The sequence below is a fragment of the Pongo abelii genome, chromosome 7 (assembly GCF_028885655.2).
Source record: "Pongo abelii isolate AG06213 chromosome 7, NHGRI_mPonAbe1-v2.0_pri, whole genome shotgun sequence".
Lineage (NCBI taxonomy): Eukaryota > Metazoa > Chordata > Mammalia > Primates > Hominidae > Pongo > Pongo abelii.
In genome coordinates this window covers 88,637,475-88,660,201 of record NC_071992.2, presented here as the reverse complement: position 1 = coordinate 88,660,201, position 22,727 = coordinate 88,637,475, and the positions used below count along the sequence as shown (strand labels likewise).

Below are 22,727 nucleotides of genomic sequence, written 5' to 3'. Positions count from 1 at the left end.
GGTCTGGAACCTCACCTGTAATGTCTCTGAGGCAAGCCTGTATCTTCAGAAACAGAAAGCAGATCAGTGGCTGCCTTGGACTAGGAATTAGGAGCAATGGCTCACTGCATACGTGCACAGGGGAACTTCTGTGGTGATAAAAATGTTCTCAGACTAGATTATGGTGACATTTGCACAAGTTTCTAAATTTACTAAAACTACTCACAATGGAACATGTGTTAGCCCATTTGTGTATTGCTATAAAGAAATACCTGAGGCTGAGAAATTTATAAAGAAAATAGGGTTCATTAGCTCATAGTTCTGCAGGCTATACAGCAAGGGTGGCACCAACATCTGCTTGGCTTCTGATGAGGCCTTAGAAAGGTTACAATTCTGGTAGACGGCTAAGTGGGAGCAGGTGTGTCACATGGCGGGCATGGGAACGAGAGAGAGGGAGGAGGTGCCAGATACTTTTGAACAACCAGATCTCATGTGATGAGTGAGAACTCACTTATCACCAGGGGGATGGTGCTACACCGTTCATGAGGTATCTGCTCCCACGATCTAGTTATCTCCTGCCAGGCCTCATTTCCAACGCTGGGGATTACATTTCAACATGAGATTTGGAGGGGACAAACATCCACACCATATCAGAAGAACTTTATGGTATGTCAGTTACACCTTAATAAAGCAGTTAAGAAGTAGCTTTCTAAGCTTCTATTATAAGGTCATTCATGATCATGGAAATTTTCATAAGCAATAATTTATTTAGGTCAGAAACTTCAAGAAATTCAGCAGACTGACTCTCCATGGGAACTAGGGGCTTTTATAATTTGAAGAAAGAGTGGAAAAACATGTCACCATGCATTTTTAGGCCCAAATCTTCCATGTCTCAGGGGGTCCTCTTGGACTCAAGCCTCAGGATTTGAGCTGTGGTACTCTGTCCAACCTCTCTTACTTCTTATTTCCGTTTTTTTTAGCTTTAACTTTGTGACCTGCCTCAAATTTCTCATGTTCCTGACCTCAATTCCTGTTCACTATTATTGCTCCACCCTCTCTTGATCATTATGTTTCCTCCTGCCCGACCCAGTAAACTGATCCTGACTTCTGATTGTTCCTTTTGCTTAACTGTTTTATTAACTTTTACTTGCTTAAAAAAATCTCTTCTGCCATTTTTAGCCCTGGGCTGCACTCTAGCTCTGATTAAGCCTGCCACACTGGCTCAAAAGAAAAGCCCATTCTTTGATCCTTTTGGAGGACGATGACTTAGGTTTTTGCCATATTAAATGTCTTCCAGAGATGATTTGGTAGATAACTGAAGATTGAAGATTATAGCCACAGTGAGAAATTAGGGATAAAGATATAGATTTGGTCCCCACCTAAGTAGAAAGAACAACGATGAGCCAAAAGATAGATCTTGTGAGATACTACAAAGTCAAGGGATAGAAAATAACTGGAAACCAGGAAAAGGCCTTTTTTTTTTTTTCTGAATAGTTACAAATTATGGACGTATACAAAAAAGTTTTATTTTTACCTTGAATTCTCTAAGTTAATCATTGTAGTGAATACTAACTGCTTGAAAGAAAACCAATAGCCATAGAATAAACCAATTTGGAGAAATTATTTAAGGTTATTTAAAAAATCTATATAAAATCCTCACTAGGAAAAACAAGTTTTTTTTTTTTTTTTTTTTCTCAAATAAGCTGATCATTAGGTCTTAAAGGAGACAACCTTATTTATACAAAACATAAAACCTGACTCTGAAACTGCCTCCCCCACTAGGTGGCAAAAGTAAGCTGCCAGAGAGAGACCTAACAGCTAGGCTCCCACACCCTGTGTTGTCTCTGCTTCCTAAGTGGTGCGTCCCCAAAACTGTCATTTTGAAAAATTCAAACACTCTATACATTTGAAATGTATAGTCTATGTAATCCCTAAAGTCTGTAAAATAAAGGAAGGAAAAATGAATCTACAACTTGTGTTGATTTTTGATAGCAATATGAATATTTTGTGACAACTTAGTATTTCTTTCACATGAAACACTAAAGAAAAAATGACTATGGTCATTGATAATCTTGTCTCAGGAGTCCTTGGGAAATGCCAAGTATTGAAGAACCTGGTGCCAAATTATCAGTTCCATTTTAAGTAAGCTATTGTATCTGATAGTAGCTGGTAGGAAGCTATTAGAAGTCATTTTTAAGCTAATATCGCTGTAGGTTGCTTCCCCCTCTGGGCTTTCATGAATGTGAAAAGTTTCCGGAGATCCTACTGACTATATGGGTCTTGGGATATGCGTAAAAATGACCTGAGACAAAATAGCATTTTCAAAGTGTGCTATTCAAAGGTTTTCTTTATTAAGGTCACCAAATAATGGTCCACTTTCATTTTAATATTGACATCAGTTGCAATGTCCCTCTTCTTTCTTTTTATATGTCTTTTACTTTGTCCTTTTGTCTCCAGATATCTTTGATGGGCAGCAGACTATTGCTTTCATTCTAATAGAAACTGACTCCCTCCCTAAGGTTGGTCAGGCCCCTGGGACTGTCAAAGAGAAATAGAGTTTCCCTGGAGGTGGTGTCCTGCAAAGCCAGAACCAGTATAAAATTTAGGGGAACATTTCTCAATCTCAGCCAAGAGACAAATTTTCACTTTCTTCCCCTGAAGTACATGCTCAGATATTAACATTGCATCACTTGTTTAATTATTTAATATTCTAATTTTATACTTGGTCTTAGCCAAAAGTCCAAGAAGTGATTAATATTCTAATTTTAAAAAGCAGCTAGTCATTCATTTATCCATTCAACAAAATCAACAAACATTTAGTATCCCTATGTGCCAAAAAAAAAAAGTGTTGTTGGATTTTAAATAAGAATCAAGGCATTTGAGTGTTTAGTTCTTGTTTTAGATGAGTAATTTTCAAATAGTAATTCACTGTTTAGGTCAATTCCATGAAAAGAAACCCTATTTTATTAATTCTTCCATTCCAGGCTTCTCAATTTATGTAGATGATAGAACTCCCAACAGAGAATCACGTATCATCCAAGGAAATGAGCCCTGCTATTACTTTAAGCCTCATTGATTTGGAGGTTTTAAAATTTGACCACTTCAATAGGGTAGTAAAAAAAATATATTCAGCAGAACTTCATTATAAAGCACTTCGATGTACTATGTATTCGTTTATGTTTTATGCCAAATGGTGTCTCCCATGTACACTGTGCTATGCAGCGTGTCTTTTCCACAGCTATGAGGGCACCTGTCATTCAGACCTTTTGCTTAGCTCCTGACATCAGTCTTGTTATGGGCTTCTGTCTCATTTTATGCATGAGGTTGATCTCTTCTTACTTCCAATCAAATTTATAAGTTAAGAGATTAATCATTTCTGTTGTTTGCTTTTGAAAGGAGATTGCAGGCAGTAACAGTTTTTCCCACTGGTTTCTACAATGATTGCTCAAATAAGAATAAATCCAAAGTACAAAATTATGATAACATAAAAGTTAATCATTCAATAAACCTTTATTGAATATCTGCCTCATGTAAGCCAGTGTGACAATATGTGCCCATGTGGATTTTAAAATGTGTATAAAAAATGGATACTGTCCCTAAAAATTAATCATTATAATTAAAAGAAAATCTGTAATGTAAACAACAGCAACAACATGTAACTGGCCTATGCGATATATAAGCAAAATGCTTAAGGAATTTTAGAGATGGGGCAGGAGTGATTTCCACAAAGAGAATTTTTTTTTTTTTTTTTTTTTTTTAATTTTTTTATTTCCATAGGTTTTTTGGGAACAGGTGGTATTTGGTTAAATGAGTAAGTTCTTCAGTGGTGATTTGTGAGATTTTGGTGCACCCATCACCCAGGCAGTGTACACTGAACCCAATTTGTAGTCTCTTAACCCTCACCCCCTCCCACCCCTTCCCTTGAGTCCCCAAAGTCTATTGTATCATTCCTATGTCTTTGCATCCTCACGGCTTAGCTCCCACTCATTAGTGAGAACATACAATGTTTGGTTTTCCATTTCTGAGTTATTTCACTTAGAATAATGGTCTCCAATTGCATCCAGGCTGTTGCAAACGTTATTATTCCATTCTGTTTTACGGCTGAGTCATATTCCACGGTGTGTGTGTGTGTGTGAGTGTATGTATATATATACACACACATACATATATATGTGATATATATATATATCTCTCTCACAATTTCTTTATTTACTCGTTGATTGATGGGCATTTGGGATAGTGCCATACTTTTGCAATTGCAAATTGTACTGCTATAACCATGTGCGTGCAAGTATCTTTTTCATATAATGACTTATTTTCCTCTGTAGATACCCAGTAGTGGGATTGCTGGATCGAATGGTAGTTCTACTTCTAGTTATTTAAAGAATCTCTGCATTGTTTTCCATAATGGTTTACTAGTTTACATTCCCACCAGCAGTACAGAAGTGTTCCCTTTTCACTGCATCCATACCAGCATCTTTTTTTTTTTTGATTTATTGATTATGGCCATTCTTTCAGGAGTAAGGTGGTATCACATTGTGGTTTTGATTTGCATTTCCCTGATCATTAGTGATGTTGAGCATTTTTTTCATATGTTTGTGAGCCATTTGTTTATTTTATTTTGAGAATTGTCTATTCATATCCTTAGCCCACTTTTTGATGGGATTGAAAAAAAAAAGAAACTGGATCCTCATCTCTCACCTTATACAAAAATCAACTCAAGATGGATCAAGGACTTAAATCTAAGACCTGAAACTATGAAAATTCTAGAAGATAACATTGGAAAACCCCTTCTAGACATTGACTTAGGCAAAGACTTCATGACCAAGAACCCAAAAGCAAATGCAACAAAACAAAGATAAATAGCTGGGACTTAAACTAAAGAGCTTCTGCACAGCAAAAAGGAACAGTCAGCAAAGTGAACAGACAACTCACCGAGTGAGAGAAAATCTTCACAATCTATGCATTCAACAAAGACTAATATCCAGAATCTACAAGGAACTCAAATTAGCGAGAAAAAAACAAACAATTCCACAAAGAGAATTTTATGCAGAAGGTGACCTTTGAAGGATGAACCAGGGCTCCCTCTAGGCAATAGAGAAAAAAGGCATTTAGTAAAAGGCATTCGGGCCTTTTACTAGCTAGAGCTAGCATGGGCCCAGACACTGAGTGGGGAGGCACAAGGTCATTTATTTGACAGACCTTTTGGTTGAGGTAGAGGGTTGATCTTTGGATATTAGTGGGAACAAGGGTTAGAATGTGAGGTACAGTTCAGAGAGTGAAGCATCTTGGACACTAGGATGACGAATTTGAATACTATCTAGTGGGTCAGGGGAAGTCAAGAAAATTTGCAAGCATTATGGCTAATGCACTGGTATAGGACATGTACAACAGTTAATATGAAGTAAGAAATAACTTAGCAAATTCTTACGAGGAATGTTTTTTTTTCTGGTGCTTCTGCAATTCTGTAGAATAGGTATCATAATAATGCTCTATTGGTAACATTATAAATGGTTCAAATCAATAATTTTTTATTTAATTGGGAACATATATCCTAAAATATGATGTAATAAAGGAAAATCCTGCTGTAACTTCATGGGTGCTAATTCTGCCCAATTATTAGCCATAAAAAAAATCCAATTTTAAGAAAATGTTTTCCACAAATTAGGTAATTTGGATTCTGGGTTTTTTGAATATCAGTAGAAGGAGCCCTAAGAAGTATCTCCTGTGTCCTACTTCTGCACACACACTCCTACCCGCAAGTGGCCAACAGAAATGGAAACTCCTGCTTCCTTTTTCCTCTCTGGAATAATAGGTACTTTCTCAGGATTAGCTGCTCCTGGAGAAGAAGCAGTAGATAATTGAAAACATCTTAATTTACATTTATATTTTGGTTGAATTTGTGAGCCAAAAGAGCAATTGACAAATGTCTTGGCCAATGAATAATTATTGCATTAAACGTGCTTTTGGAAATACTTGTTGAATTTTATACTTTTTTTCCCATTAAGGCCAAAATTTTGAATTCTCTGATGGGTACGGGAGAACAAAGGCAAAAAGAAGTCTAAGATTCTTTCCCCAAGAAAACATACTAACATCATAGTAGAATATGCTCAGGAAACTCTGACCTAAGCTTTTACCTTTAGAGGTTTAGAGTCTGGGAAATGTTTTACTTACACATACTGGGGAAGATTTATAGAGAAGTGAAATGCACTAGTATACTTTCATAGATAAGGCATCTGGAGTGTGTGTATATAGGGTGTATAACATAATAGCAACAAATATAATAGATATTTAAAATTTTAAGATGTCGACTATAAATACACAATTCTAAAATAGATCATAATTTGCCATTAATATCTGTTTTCTTTGTATAGAGATGTATTTCCATCTAAAAGCCTAATGTTACTCAAGATAAATTTTGAAGGCCTAAAGTACATAGTTCTCTTTTTCTTATTAAATCACATTTTAATGAGGGTTCAGTACTTTTATTTAGTAAATATTCAACTGGGAGGGTTTCTGCAGTTTTTTTTTTAATAGGAAAGTTTGCACAAAAGAAGTATTTTCTTATTACCAAATTAGTTACTTTGAAGTATCTGGCAGATTACATCAGTCTCTTATTTGAATTGGTACTACAGAAGACATCTATTGTACATCATTAGTGATGCATTAAATTGGTTATTTATGTTTTAAAATCTAAGCATAGTAGAATCTTTTGTGTTTGCCTTCGAAGACTGCTGTTATAATAAAACATTTTGAAATGAGTAAAGTTGTCTTTTTGGTTTAGTTAATGCATCATTGGAGAACTTAAAGATTTTAGCCTCTAATTTAACTACAGTGAGCCCTCAACATCTGTGGATTCAAATAACCAGTGATCAAAAATAATTGGAAAAAAAAATTCACAAAGTTTCAAAAAGCAAAACTTGAATTTGCCATGTGCCAAGTAGTATGTTGAATCCACACCAATGTAGGCATTGTATTCGGTATTATAAGTAATCTAGAGGTAATTTAAAGTATACAGAAGATGTGCATAAATCATATGCAAATACTATGCCATTTTATATAAAGGACTTGAGCATCTGTGGATTTGGGTATCCATGTGGGTTGCTGGAACCAATGCTCCATTGCTTCTGAGAGACTATATACTGGACCATAATAGCTTGACAGATAGACTGGCAAATAATGGGTCTTGCGCTTTTTTGAATCCCATATGGTACTAGACACATATATGTTATTTAATAAGAACTCTCAGTGATGACCTCACCTCTTAATTCCCTGAAAAAGTATAAGATAAATAAAATAAAGGCATGGAGCCCCAGCTTCAGCTCAATCCATGAGAGAGCCAGTCTCTTGACTATAACTGCTTGTCTTTGACAGAGGTATTTCACTTCTGATTAGAGTTATTCCATACTCCTGTGGTCTAGAGCCCATATGCAAGGGTATCTTACCCCTGGGACTTGTTTTCTCACTAGTTTCTGTCTATCTTTATCTTCTTCTCCAGTGACACCTTTCCCTCAACTTACAAATGTCTCCCTAATTCTAACACAGTCTTCCACCTCCACCATTCTGTCCTTTTTGAGCTATTATTTTCTTCCTTTTCTCAACTGCCAACCTTTTTCTAGTTTCTCACCTCTTATTCACTGGTAGACAATACAGTGAATACAGGATGGTTACCATCCCAGTCACCATTGCAACTGCCCTGGCCACAGTCACCCTTGCCAAATACAAAGGCCTATGCTCAGATTTCCTCCTACTTGCCCTTTCTGCAGGATTGCCTCCCTCCTTTGTGAAGCCTTCTTTTGCCATGACTGACTTATCTTTTGGCTCTTTGACTTCTGCTGGCCCCTTAAATGCTGTTGTGCCCAAGGCTTTATCCTTGGTATCTTGGGTCCATTTGGGTCCTATCCACTTTCAAGTATTGCACTACTAGCCACATTTTGATGCCCTCTCAACCTCCATATTTAGCCATGACACCCTGTGTCAGTCAGGGTTCTCCAGTGTAACAACAGGACATACATGTATTGAGAGAGTAGGTGGGGGAGAGACTGATTGATTTTAAATAATTGTTCCACATGATTGTGAGGGCTGGCAAGTCCAAAATCTATAGTGTAGGTAAGTGGGCTGGAAACAGGCAGAGTTAATATTGCAGTCTTGAGTTGAAGGTAGGCCAGCAGGATGGAACTCAGGCATGATTTCTGTGTTACAGTCTTAAGGCAGAATTCCTTCTTCTCTGGGAATCCTCAGTTTTTGCTCTTAAGGCCTTCAACTGATTGGATAAGATCCACCCACATTATGGAGGGTAATCTGCTTTATTCGATCAGCTGATTATATATGTTCATCACATCTGCAAAATATCTTCACAGGAACATCTAGACTAGTGTTGGACCAAGCAACTGGGCACCACAGCACAGCCAAGTTAACACATAAAATTAACACTCACATTCCCTTAGCTTCTCAGTGTTTATGTCTCATGGGGTAGTTGAAAAACATATGGGTACAGCTTTGACACTTGGTTCATATACTCACTTGCTGGGTTACCTTGGGCAAGTTTCTTAATCTCACCAAATAGCAATTCCCTTGTTTACAAAATAAGGACTATAATTATTAGTCTATGTGTTTGTCTTTATGATTTTCTTTTTATGTCAGCGCCATGCCTATCATAGTGCCAGTTACACAAATACTTGATGAACAAATGAAGTGCTTAATGATGAAAGCAGGAAAGAGACTTGAGTTTTTATGTCACCCCAAGGGAGAGCTAGATTTGGACTTCAGAATCAGGATAAAAGTTTTCTAGCAAAAAAAAAAAAGTAATCATGCATACCTACTAAATGTATAGTGTATTTATTTACCTATGGAATCAATGCAGGCCACAGTGTATACACACATGTAGACTGTACTGTGTACATATGTTCTATGGCCATTCATTCAACAAACACTGAATGTCTCCTAAATGCCGGGCAGTGTGCTGGGCATGGGCCATATTATGTTTAGAGTTCCTTTGCCTTTGCCTTTATTACTTTTTTCACTGGTCTCTGACATGTAATAGATAATTGCCTGGAGGAATTATAGGTGACTACAGCATAGCAATAATGTTTACCTTTTTTCCCCCAGAAATAAGGTAGTATTATGTGGCAGGCTGGCTCTGCTAAATGTTCATTAAATAATATAAATCATGTAGAAAGTTAACTTCAACTGACATGATTTTTACCTTACCGACAAATTTACAAACACAATGTGTCTTGTGCTAGACATTAAGAGATCAGTATATTATGTTGCCACCTATAAATATGTTGTATCATTACCAGCTTTCACTGTGTATTTGTTAAAATGAAATTTAGAGATTTGCAGAAACACCTTTTGTATTTTGACAAAGCATGTGAGATGTTTTATTCACTTCTTTTTAAGAAATAAATATGTTATGGTAATTATACTGATACAGAAACACTCGAGTGTGTTATTACTAGTCTGTTATAAATTTGAGGGGGAAAGAAAAGGGTCAAAAGATTATAGTAACATCAGGGAGAACATTTATATAATTTCTGTAAAGTTTGGTATAAAAACTGATAAGCTAGTTGAAATTATGTATGATTTTTACCTGGAGATAAATAACTTGCAGAGGTTCTATTGCAAGTGTAATTGATAACTTGAAAAGTTGTCCTGTGATGCAAGTAAGTTCTACTTCAGTCTTTATTACTGAGGGATACTTCATAGCTAATAGTTTATACTTTTTTCTCAATTAGAACCTGAGTATCAGCTTTTGTATCACCTGTTTTAATGAACATGGCCTTTCCCAATCCTTTGCCAAGAATTGCAATGATATTTATTATTGAATATTGATTTGCTTGTATAAATGTGGTTCACTAAAATAAAGCCCTTTAATAATCTTCCTAATTTAGACTACATGAAACAAAGCAGAAATTAAATAAGCTTTACTGCTATCGCAGTAATTTTGGATGTTTATTCATTTTAAAACCAGTCTTGCAATTCTTATGATTACATAAAGATCTAAAGCTTCAGATTAGCGCCAAATCTGCATCATAGAATGTGAAGTGGGGGCTTGGCAATTATTTAATAGACTTAAGCCAATTTAATAGATGAAGTAATCCACTTTCTGTGAGGTTGAGTTCAGAAGATAATTGCCAGTTCTTTGCTTCTTAATGATTGTTCAATGTTAGAAAAAAATCATCCAGAATTTTAAACTGCCAGATAAGAATTAATGAACCTTTCCTGATGAAAGTAGATGTTCCATGGAAGCATTTGATCTATGATTTTTATATACTTGCACTGAATTTGATGCTAATTTTATTAATATATTATTTTCAACAACAAAGTAATAAAAATTATAAAACTGAAAGGACTATTAGCAACTGTCTAGGTTTGTGCTGTCTAATACGTTAACCATTAGCCACATGTGGCTATTGAGCATTTGAAATTTGGCTCATCCAAATTGGGATGTGTGCTCCAAGCATAAAATGCACACTGGATTTGAAAGGCAGCACCAAAAACAAAAGAATGTAAATGATCTCATTAATAAGTTTTTATTGATTAAATGTTGAAATGGAAATATATTGGGTATACTGTGTTGGTTAAATAAAGAATATTATTAAAATTAATTTCATCTGTTTCTTTTTACTTTTTAGATGTGGCTATGAAAATTACATATGTAGCCTGCACTATATTTCTGTTGGACTGTGCTGGTCTAGATCAACACTTTTATGTCAAAGATGAGGAAATTGAAGCCCAAAGAAGTAAAGGGATTGATCTAAACATGTACAACTTATAAATGGCAGAGCTGATACTCAGACCCAGACTTTGTGATAGCTGATACAGTTCTTTCCATTCTAGCACACTTCCTTCAGTTGTGGCAGTTACAACACACAGACACATACACATTCCAGAGCATATGCATCTAAGTAAGCATTAGTTCCTCCAAAGTGGTCATCTTCGCATCTTGGGAGGCTGTGTATGCATATTTTAGTAATACATTTAGGTTTCCACTTTTAGAAACATCTTGGAATTTTCTAAACATTCTTTTGATGGCAAATTTGTGTATTTTTGATGCACACACACACACCAAGAGAATAAGAGAGACAGAATTTTATAGTGAATACCCACATACCTACCACCTAAATTGTATAATTAATATTTTGCTATATTTGTTCACCTCATCTCTCTATTTAAGTGGGTCTCTATTAACCCATCTCATTTTTGAATTGGATTTCAAAGAAAGAGGCAGACATCTGTATAATCTGATTTTGATTTTTAGAAATAATTACAAATTATTTGGAGGTATCTCCTAAGTAATACTGTGTCTGAAACAAAATGTGTTCATAAAAGAGAGCAGCTTTGTGTGTGTACATATATGTGTGCGGGGAGACAAAAGAGAACATACAAACTTGAGGTGGACAGTCTTGTGAGAGAAAGTTGGAATTCTACAACTGTATGAATCAATTGTTGCTTCTGTAGATGAATATCATAAAACAATACTCATTTATGTGATCTTTTAGATATTTTAATCATTGTTTTACAGTCACATTTTTTGTTAGATAAATCCAATAAATAGTGTTAACTATACATATATATATATATACATATATATATATTTGGCTTTATGAATCATTCCTTAGAGTAGTTTATGATTTAAGTAAGGGACCATGTAGTTAAATGTGGGCATATTGACTAATAAAAAGTATAAGTTTTTATTGACATTTTATTTGAACACTGGAAAATTCTATGATATTATATTAGCAGATAAAGCACTAAATAATTAAGTCATTTAGTAAAGTAACTGATATGTTTTTAAAAATAACTTGTTAGAAGAAAAATGTAAATGCTTAAGATAAACTTCCTTTAACATTTTGACTATTTCTTATTAACCATTTAAAAATCCTCAATTCCAATTAAATGGCAGACTACTTCTACTTTATTTGATATATGATGCTCAGTGTTTGTATACCTGAGAGGAAAATGCATACTCTAACAGCACTTAACAGGTACTTAAAAAAGTACCAAATACTTTTGGAGAGACCAACTCACTTCTAATTTGAATATATCAGTTTCCTTACATGATATTTTTGCATTACACCCAACCATCCCAGAATGTGATACAAAGTAGATTTATTATTTCCATTGAAAATGGAAAAAAATCATACCCAACAAATAAGAATTAAAAACTCCCGCCTTTATCAGCAGAATCCATTAATTTATAAGTGGAATACAGTTTAAGTTTTTAATATGAATATATGATCAAAGAAGCCGGAGAATATGTGCTTAATTACACATGACCTTCTGGGCTTTGCAGTATCTTATGGTTCATCTCCATTTTAATGGCGCAACACAATTGGAAGGATTTTGCTTTTCCTTCCACATGCATGTAAATCAGTAATCTACAAAATTTAAAATGTTATTTGTTAACAAAGCTTCCGTTAAAATTTAAGATAATATTTCATAAAAGTTTTGGGATTCCTAATTACAATACAAGTGGCTTACAATTTATTATTGTTGATCATTTTTAAAAGAGTCTTTGCTCTGAGCCATGTTGTAGATTTTTAATAGAAGGTGGTGCAAAACTACTGTACTTTAATATTGTCTAAAAATGTGGAAAACTTCAATATTCAAATCAACCGATCAAGCCGAACCAGTTTTATTTTATATCTTCCTTTGACATTTGCCATAGATGAACTTGAAAATTATTTAATTATTCTTTGTTTTAGGAGAAGTTAAACTTCATTGAGTACAAAAATAAACAAGTGTCTATTAATAGAGGTTAAAATGTCAGTTTGGAAAAATGGTATTTTGAAAAATTACACATGCTGTTTGTAAGTCACTTGCAATCATGCATGCACACACACACTGAGAGAATGAGAGACAGAATTTTGTAGTGAATACCCACATACCTACCACCTAAATTGTATAATTAATATTTTGCTATATTTGTTCACCTCATCTCTCTATTTAAGTGGGTCTCTATTAACCCATCTCATTTTTGAATTGGATTTCAAAGAAAGAGGCAGACATCTGTATACTCCCTCCACCTGGAGTACTGTAGCATGGGTGTCCTTAAACGTGAGTTCCTTTTTTCTTTTGAGATAAACAACAAAGTGTACAAATCTTAAGTGTACAACTTGACAGGTTCTGATCATATGCTTGTACAACTCAAACCCCTATCAAGATATAAAACGTTATCATCACAGTAAGTTCCTTCATGTCCCTTTTCAGTAAATCTCAGCCCACACGACCCTCAAAGGCAATCGTTGTTCCAGCCCTTATATAAATGAACTGTAATGCTCCTTTTACTCAGTAAAGTGTTTTTGAGATTCAGCCCTGTTGTGTGTATCCATAATTTGTTTCTTTCTTTGCTAAATAGTATTTCATTGCATAAATGCAGTTTGTTTGTTCATTTTCCTTTTGATAGACACCTGAACTGTTTCCATTTTTTAACTATCATGAATACAGCTGCTGTGAGCATTCTTGTGTAAGGCTTTTGTGGACATGTTTTCTTCTCTTGCATCAAGCCCTAGAGGTGGAATTGCTGGGTCATAGGGTAGGTGTGTGTTTTGTATAAGAGACCATTTGACACTCCCACCAATGATGTGTGAAACTTCCAGTTGCTACATATCCTTGCCAACATTTGCTACTGACCTTTTAATTTTAGCCATACTGGTGGGTGTGTAATGGTATCTCATTAGGGTTTTAAATTGTTACTCCCTAATGACTAATAACATTGAGTACTTTTTCCTGTGTTTATTGGTTATTTATGTTTCTTTGTGAAGACTCTATTCAAATTTATCTCCATTTTAAATTAGGTTGTTTGTCTTTTCATTACTAAGTTATATTTCTTTGTATATCTTATCCAAACCCTTGTCATATATGTTTTGCAAATGTTTCCTCGTAGTCTGTGGCTTCCTTATTCATTTTCTTATCAATGTGTTTTCATGAGGAGAATTTTTAAATTTTGATGCAGTTCAATTTATCAGTTTTTTATTTTATGATGATTTATCTTTAAGAAACTTTTTTTCTATTCTCAATTTGTGAAGATTTTCTCCTTTGTTTTCATCTAAAAGCTTTATAGTTTCAGCTTTTACATTCAGGTCTAAGGTAGACCTCAAGTTAAATTTTGTGTGTGATGTTAGGAAGAAGTTGAGGTTTATTTTTTCCACATGGATATTCAGTTATTCTGACATAAATGGATTTCCTTGGCGTTTTTTTGAAAATCAAATGACCAAGTAAGTGTAGGTCTGTTTCTGGGTTCTCTGTTCTGTTCCATTGATCCATTTGCTATTACTACTGTAGCTTTATATTAAGTGAATAGTGATTTTTAACAGCTGCATGTATGTCAGTATATGTATATACCTTTATTTTACCACCAATTTAATTTCCAGCTTTGTACTACCATAAAAATACTGCCATGATAATCTTTGCACATATATCTTTCCTCACTTGTTGAATTATCTCCTCAGCATTCTATAGGTAGGAATGTTGGGTCAAAGGATGAGTGCATTTTTCATTTTGATGGATAAATCCAATCTGTCTTTTACACTCCCATCAACCTTTGCATCAGAGTACCTGTTTCCTTGTACCATATGAAGAATTAAACTTCCAAAAGATGAATTTTAATAACAAGAATTAGTGAACTTGGGTCCTAAGAGGTTTGTGTGTGTGTGTGTGTGTGTGTGCGTGTGTGTGTATGTGTGTGTTGATGGCATTGGCATTTGCTTTTCTTCCTAATTTTTAACTCTGAATCATGTAGAAAGTATTTTCAAGTACTTATCTAGGAAGCATCTTGTCAATTGGAGGTGATTTACTAAGCCTCGGATTCCATTTTAGCATTGGCTGGTAATGACCGTGCATTGATGGAAGCAGTAGGAGAGGTTGACTAAGGTAATGAGTACTGCTGTGATTGTGGAGTCACCTCTGAGAACTTTCACTGAACTCTGTACTTAGGCTTTCCATAACAACTAAAAAATTCTTAACAATAGAAAACAGTCTGAGCTCATTTAATGGATACCTGGTAATTTTCTGACATAATAGTAGCTTGTATGGCATAGTTTACAATGCCAATCTGAGTCAGTAACAAAGAAATGCTTTATTGTTTTTGTACTCTACATTTACACTAAACTCCTAAATGTTGAAAGTAAAAAACACATCTTGGTACTGGGCCTTTTCTCACCCCAGCCCCCACCTCTACTTCTTGGTGGTGTGGGGAAGGAATTTTCCATTAACTCTCTCTCTTTCTCTGTGGCCAGCTTAAAGGAAAATAAGCAAAACATGCCAAATCAGAAAAACACTGAACCATGAGATCTTACTCAGTTTAATGGTTTCTTCTCTTGCGTATTTTTACATTGCTCAGAGAAGACTACTTCTTATTTATTTCTTAAGGATAAGTATGGTGAACTAATTTTGAACCAAGGAGTCAGAAAATGGAAGTTCTAGTCCGAACACATGAACAAGTAAATATTTGGCAAATCACTTAAAGCTCTGTAGGCCTTAGTTTCCTCATGTGTGAAATGACGGGTTTGATCTTTGCTATCTTCAAGGTTCTTTACTGTCCTATAATTATTTGATTGAATCTGTTCCAGGTTTCTAACTTAGGATAAAAGTTTGTTTGAAAATAAGACTTAGCTAATTTTTTTAGTTAAAAAAAGCAAAAGTACACATTTAAAAAATATATCTAAACCCCTTAAACAACTATTTCCCCATCCCTGCATGCTGTGCCTTCCTAAATAAATCCCAGAGCAAAGTCTAGGATGATTTTTCTGTGCACAAGTACACACAGAAATGTTAGGGGAAATAGACTGTGTGCCTATTTAAGTCACCTGTTGAGAAAATAGGCAACTATTGACAAGTCTGATTCATGGCTGAGTGACTGCTCTGCTAGCCCACATGATCCCCACAGAGCAAAATCTTTGACCGCCTGCTAAACAAGGTCTGTTTGAAGTTTCTTTTTAACATTTCCAAAACGTTAATTCAGCAGGATGTCTCCTCTGGGGTTCTCCATGTCACCAAATCAGCAGCTGTTGAAATCCATTCACTTCAGCATGAAATGTTTCCATAAGTGCTTTTTTTATTTGTGACAACAGCAAAGTAAATATAAGACTAAAATTCTACCTTATTCAACATTTACATGTGTTAAAACTGCTTCTGATTGTAGTTTACATTCATGGTGTATATTTCCAGGCATTAATACTAATAGACAGTTTTACTGCAGAGTATTTGAGATCAGCCTTGCCTGTAAAATATACTATACCATGAATTTCTTTTCAGAATACTTTAATTAAACATTCATACTTTGAATATGTAAGAACTTACAACTTTAAAACAGAAGTGTATGTTTCTTATGAAGCTCTAATTTTTGTGATTTTTGTGCCAGTTTAAGGTACGTTTAAATCTCCAGATGAACTATTTGTTAATTTTGCATGGCATTATTTATCAGTTCTTTAAGAAATTTCCTACTTTAGAAGGAAGAATATTGAGCTTCCAGGAAAATAATTTAACAGGATAAAGTAATGTAGAATTCTTGAGGTAAGGAACTGAGGACCAGCAAAATCTGATGGTAAAGATAAGGCACAGCAATTTCTACAGATCATATTGAATTGTTTGAATAGAGCTATACTCCTTAGAGCTGGAATCTTTTATTCCTTGTAAGTAAAGGCCATGTATCTTTGATTGCAGAGTTAAAACATGAGAACTGCTACATTTCTCAACATGGATTGAGCTAAGTCCCTTTTAATGTTTATTCAGGTTTTAAAAGACTTAAGTGTAGTTTTATAAGTTCATTAGCTTGCCTCATTCTTTGAGATGCATTTCACCTTCATATTATCAAATTTCATTACATGCAAAGAATTATCAGATCAACCCATTATACAGCCTAGCAGCATGAAGTCTTTTTCCATCTACAGGGAGAATATTGTGTAAATCAGGCTCTCGGGTTTCAGTGGGAGGCAGAGGGTTGCGCGGTGTCCATTTGTCAAGTTGATGGCACCGCAGTGAGGTTACATTAGCTTGTCTTTGAACAGAAGTGAAATCTTATGCGAAGCTCCCCTTGCTGTCATTTACACGAACATCCATCCTCTTAAACCAAGGCCTCTGAGAAAAACAAAGTGATGGCACAATATAATCAGTCACTCAAGTTGTCTGTCATCTGTTTTCTTAAGGAAATGACTTTTAAGTTACTGGAGCAGAGAACTGTAGCAAATTAACAAAGGTTGTAGTAGTAAAAGTAGGTGGAATTTTTTTAAACTGCAGATGTCTTTCTGAGAAGATTTTATATGCAGAATGCCAAAAAGGATTTCCCCCCTCTTTCATAATGAATCTCATGAAAAGTATTACTTCCTGAACAATAGACCTACTGCTGTTAACAACTGGAGTCTTTGTTGCTTAATGTGAGTACATGTTGATGCTCCTAAGAAACTTTCTGCAGAACTGAGTCTATAAAACTCTCAGCCTCAGTAGGTCCTCTGACAATTAGCTCACCACCTTTGAATTCAGAGCTATCTGAATTTCAGTTATGTAACAGCAAATCTTGCATATAGTAGTAAGCTGCTTTAGAGCAAATGGTATTTTAAGTATAAATGATTGGAACTTCATTACTTAATATTACACGTAGCCAATTCCTTTAAAACCCTAACTGCATTGCCAATGGTGGTCAGTCTAAGTCTGATGATCAAATTTTCAGGTTTTATTTCCCTAAGCCTGTTTTATGGGCTGAAACACTAGGTCATTTGCACCCTGTCTCATTCATCATGAAGTAGTTAAACTCAGATTGTTAAACCAGGAGAGATTAGCTGACAGACAACGGTACATTAGATTAAGACCTCCATCAGTTGTACTTAACTATTTATTCATCCCATTTGTGTGTCATTTATAGCAAACTATGTTTTTTTAATGGAATTTAAAAGAAGCAGGAAGAGCATTTTTAAATGAGGGAAAATAAGCTTATTGCCTTATAGTCTCTTTTCAGTAATGCAATTAATATTTTTTTCATTGTCATTTGCTCTCTCAGTAACTAATATTGAACGTCTTTTGAAAAGGAAATAATGGATCATTGTGCTTGCATATAAAGGAAGTCACCATTTTGTTTGCTTTGTAGACATTTTTCTTTAGTTACATTGTTGTTCGTTTTTAAAAATTAATAAATTTGAAAAAAAAATTCCTTCTGCTGAAAGTACTGCTAACAGCAGTACGTCCAATCTTTTCTTTAAAACTATTCTAGAAAATCCCTTAAGAATTGATGGAAAAAAAAAATTGACCCAGACTTTTTAGTATGTGAGAAAGAGACAGTTAGGTTATTCAGAAAAGAAATAAATGAGTACTTTTAATTAGAGTTAAATGTATTTTATAAAATGCCACTGTCATTAATTCCTCTGACCCACAATGAGTTATTAAGCATTGTATTATAAGGAAGCTTTATTGTTTTATTCTCTTTTGAAACTTATGAGAACATTTGGAATTGGTGAACTTCTGAGGACCCAGGAGATCAATCTTGATTAGTTTATTTTCCTTAGCAACGATTTTGATAGCCTGGTATAGCTTTTTTTTTTTTTTTAAGGATTCCTTATTTCCTCTGTTGAGGGATGAAATATTGTTAAAAGCAACTCATAAACAAAACAGTGAAAAACAGTTTAAGTAACTGAATCTTTCATTGTCAATGAGGAGACCTCAGATTTAAAAGACTGATCTTTAATTGCCCTTTTCCTCATATTTCTTCCCAGGGTAACCTCAAGGTGATTTTTAAAGTTATAGCTTAATTGGGTGGTCATTTTGCCTTTGCTTTGGAGCGATTTATTACAGCTTTATTTCCTTTACTACAGCTTTATTTCCTTGAACCAGCAAGACATAAATGCCGGGATCTGTCTGATCAAAAGCTATTTTATGGTGAATTTGGTCTTCTAAATAGAAAACTTGAACCCATGTTTATATTTGAACATTCACAACTGGAATATAAACATAGTGTCAAAAGCACTGTAAAAATTCAGAAAATAATATATTGTTTTCTGATTTTAGTCTTATCATTTTATTTGGAATTTGAAATTATGTTTACAAGTTAAGGTAATTTAAAAATTCCTACTCTGTAAAAGAGTACAATTATATTAGCCCTTTGTGTTTTCAAGAGACAAAAAGTATTTATGGTAAATTTTTTATTCATTCACACATATATTCCCTAACATTTATCGAGTGCAAACTGTATGCCACTAAACAAACTAATTGGCCTAGCTTAAATATTTGAGCCACACAAAATGTTTTTTGTTCATGGTAAACGGATTTTTTTCCCAAAGAATATATGTAAGAAAATTTGTATTTCAGAATCACTGATTCTTCCAAATATTTTATCTCAATCAGCTAACATAGGTTGTGATATACTAATTTTTATATTATAGTTTGTACCTAATAAAAATTTATTTTTGGTTTTTGGAATTTAACCTCTCCTTTCTTGGATCCCAAATTTTGGTTTTCTTTTGTGGTATGAGTGGTTAATCTGTATTAAGCTAATTTGTCCTGGGATTATTTGAACCATTGTTCAACATTGATAATAATGCCACAATATTGCCTTGTACAGATATATGTAAAGCTCTTAAGATGTGCCAAGATGCCTTATGTGGGCTATTTATAAGAAAAGTGTTCCCTTTCAAATTGCAGAGTGCAGCAGGATCAGGCAAGACTTGGACGTTAAACAAACCAGAAGATCTCCTATCACCCTCTTTATCAAATGGAAGGGCACTTCTGTGTGTTTATGTGAAAAAGGAGAAAGAAGTAAATTCTTCATCCATAATCATTGCAATGTTTGGGAGCCTCCTCTATTATTACAGAAAATTCACAAGTCACCTCTTCACTTTCTTATTAATTTCCAATGGCTATTAGTGGGAGAGAAAGACCAAGTTCCCTCTCTCACATGCCAGTCAAGACACACATTTGCCAACCTCCACTCCTACCACCCACCAGAGTTAATTATAGGCACTGAGTTCTAGAATCCTTCCTAGAGGTAATTCTGGAGAATCCTTTCAAAAGAAGTTCTTTGCATCATTTTCCTAACTGACCCACAGATAGCACCGGCAGCCTGATAGACAAGAGTGTTCGTAGGCCATGATTTCATGAAAATGCTTTCGTGCTTGGATAATGTCACAAGAGCTTACTGCCTTTACCACTTCCAGCCATCTCAAGAGTTCAATGGCCAGTGAGAAAGGGAAATTTTGAAATATTAGATATAGCTTTCTGTTGCCATTATAAAAAGATGTGCTTATATTTCCAGCTTGAAATAACCCTGTTAAAAACAGATATGAGGTGGGGCACAGTGGCTTGTGCCTGTAATGCCAGTGCCTTGGGAGACTGAGGTAGGTGGATCACTTGAGCCCAGGAGTTCAAGACCAGCCTGGGCAATATAGCAAGACTCTATCTCGACAAAAAATAAAAAAGTCATCCAGGTGTGGTGGCACACGCCTGTAGTCCCAGCTACTTGGTAGGCTGAGGTGAGAGGATCACTTGAGCCCAGGAGGTAAAGGCTGCAGTGAGTCATAATATGCCACTACACTCCAGTCTGGATAACAGAGCAAGACCCTGTCTCAAAAAAAAAAAGAAATATATATATTTATTTATACATGTATATATATACATAATGGATATTTTTCAGGAAAAAGAGAAAGGATTTTCTAAAATTAGCGGGCATGTTTGATAGAGTAGCTGTTCTACTTTTTATACTAATAGCTAGTTGATAATATGCAAAACCAGTCTGAAGTATGTTTGTGACGTCATCTTCTTGCATATAAAATTTGTTAATATTTCTCTAGTTATATGACATTTTGAGTAACCCGGAAAGAAAGTAATGTGGAGGGAAGAAACTGCTGGATTATTCAAGTGTTCATTTATTTGAAATAAATTACACAGGAACTTATTTTCACTAAGAGATATACTAATAGCAAAATTAAAGTGTTTATATTTACCTTTAATGAATCAATTTAGTTACTTGTTCATTTACTTATTTATTCAACAAAAAAGTGGAGTGTTTACTAATGGCAGGCCCTGGGATTCAGTAGTGAGAAAACATGACTCTTGTGTTCACTGAGTTCACACAATCAATAAGAGGAAGGATATTCTATTATGTACTTAATTGGCAAAGTTACAGGTTAGTTACTTATAGAAAGAGGTCTGGCCTCTATGTTGTTCCCTCTGTCTAGACTCCTTAAGAGAAGCCAAGACCCTGAAGAGTATACCCTGAACTTCCTGTCAGCCTCCTCCTCTACTGGCCCCCCACACAGTCCTCGGCTTTGGCCAAATTACCTAATTTTCCTTGGGTTTTCCTGACTATTTCACTCTGCCTCTCGTTTTGGACAGCTTTTTCCCTACTTTTGCCTATCATGGTTTTGTTTGTTTGTTTGTTTGTTCGTTTGTTTGTTTGAGATAGGGTCCCATTGTGTCGTCCAGGCTGGAGTGCAGTGGCACTATTACAGCTCTCTATAGCCTCAAACTCCTGCTCTCAAGTAGTCCTCCTGCCTCAGCCTCCTGAGTAGCTGGGACTATAGGCTTGTGCTCATGCCCGGCTAATATTTTTATTTTTTGTAGATGAGGGTCTTGCTGTGTTGCTCAGGCTGGCCTCAAGCAATCCGCACGCCCGGACCTCCCAAAGTGCTGAGATTACGGGTCTGAGCTACTGAGCTTGCCATTATATTGGTTCTTGAAATCCCATTGCAGTGGCCACCTTTATCCAGAAGCATGTATTTTAATTCTCTAGCAGGTTCGGATCTCTCCCTTCCCTGGTCCTACTTGCCCTTTGCACTTTTCTCAGGAGGCCACTTGGTAATTGGATTGTAAACTTCCTGGGGGCAGAGCATCAACTTTTACATTAACAGAATTGTGCCTGTCTTGGAAAGAATCAATGCTTATGTGTTATATGAATAATAATTTTAGAACAAATAATTTAGCTACTTTCGAAGCTGAGGTGGGAGGATTGCTTGATCCCAGGAGTTCAAGGCTGCAGTGAGCTATGATTGTGCCACTGCACATTCCACTGTAGTGTGCCACTATCACTCCAGCCTGGGTGATAGAGTGAGATTCTGTCTCAAAAAAAAGAGAGTAAGGATGTAGTTCTCAGGGTAACAAAGCAACATTTTAAACAGTACCTGTAATACCAGTTGCTGGGGTTGAGGAATGCATCATAGAATCCAAACAACAGGGGCTGTTCTGGGTTTTTTGCCTGTGAAATTAGAATGTATCTACCTGAATTTGGTCTTGGAAGAAGGATCAAGTGTAATTATGATGTAAAATTATCAACTAATTCATAAGGAATGGAAAAGGTAAATACCTTAAAGTGACTTCTCTTCTGTCATGGCCCCAGTTGTCAGTCCTTATTTTATTAGAGAAACCTTTGTAGGTAATTTGAACTAACTTCTAGTGTGCCCACATCTGAGATTGTGATTGCCATGGAGTGCCGAGTGATTGATTTATCAGGGTTTTACAGTGAGCTAGTAGCAGAACTGGGAATCACAGCCTGGTCATTTCTTCTAGTGAAAAGCAGGAGCCATAAACAGGAAAATGGGACCCTTTTATATAACTTGGGTATTGGTAAGCAAGACTGATATCCACCTTACAAACTAAGATATTTTTGTTGTACTTTTTAAATATACTTTTATTGTAAGTAATAGGTGAATCTGATAGAACATTATTTAACCCTCACTATATTGTAAATCGTGTCATAGAAAGCCATTCATTAGCCAAGTTCTACTCTGCAAGATTTCCAGGGCTTCATTTCTATTCCAGAAAGA

General features: G+C 35.3%; 1 protein-coding gene across 19 annotated transcripts in view; it reads left to right on the top strand.

Moving 5' to 3' along the window:
- Positions 1–22,727, top strand: part of STAU2 (staufen double-stranded RNA binding protein 2) — a 331,631-nt gene that overhangs the window by 244,767 nt on the left and 64,137 nt on the right. For 3 of the 19 annotated variants that reach the window (XM_063726262.1, XM_054560827.2, XM_054560826.2), the window contains one exon: positions 10,617–13,296. The exons of the other annotated variants lie outside the window; for them this stretch is intronic. In XM_063726262.1, the coding sequence (XP_063582332.1) occupies positions 10,617–10,628 (12 nt within the window). In that variant the 3' untranslated portion in view covers positions 10,629–13,296. Of the gene's footprint in view, positions 1–10,616; positions 13,297–22,727 lie in introns of those variants that run through there. 19 annotated transcript variants of the gene reach the window in all.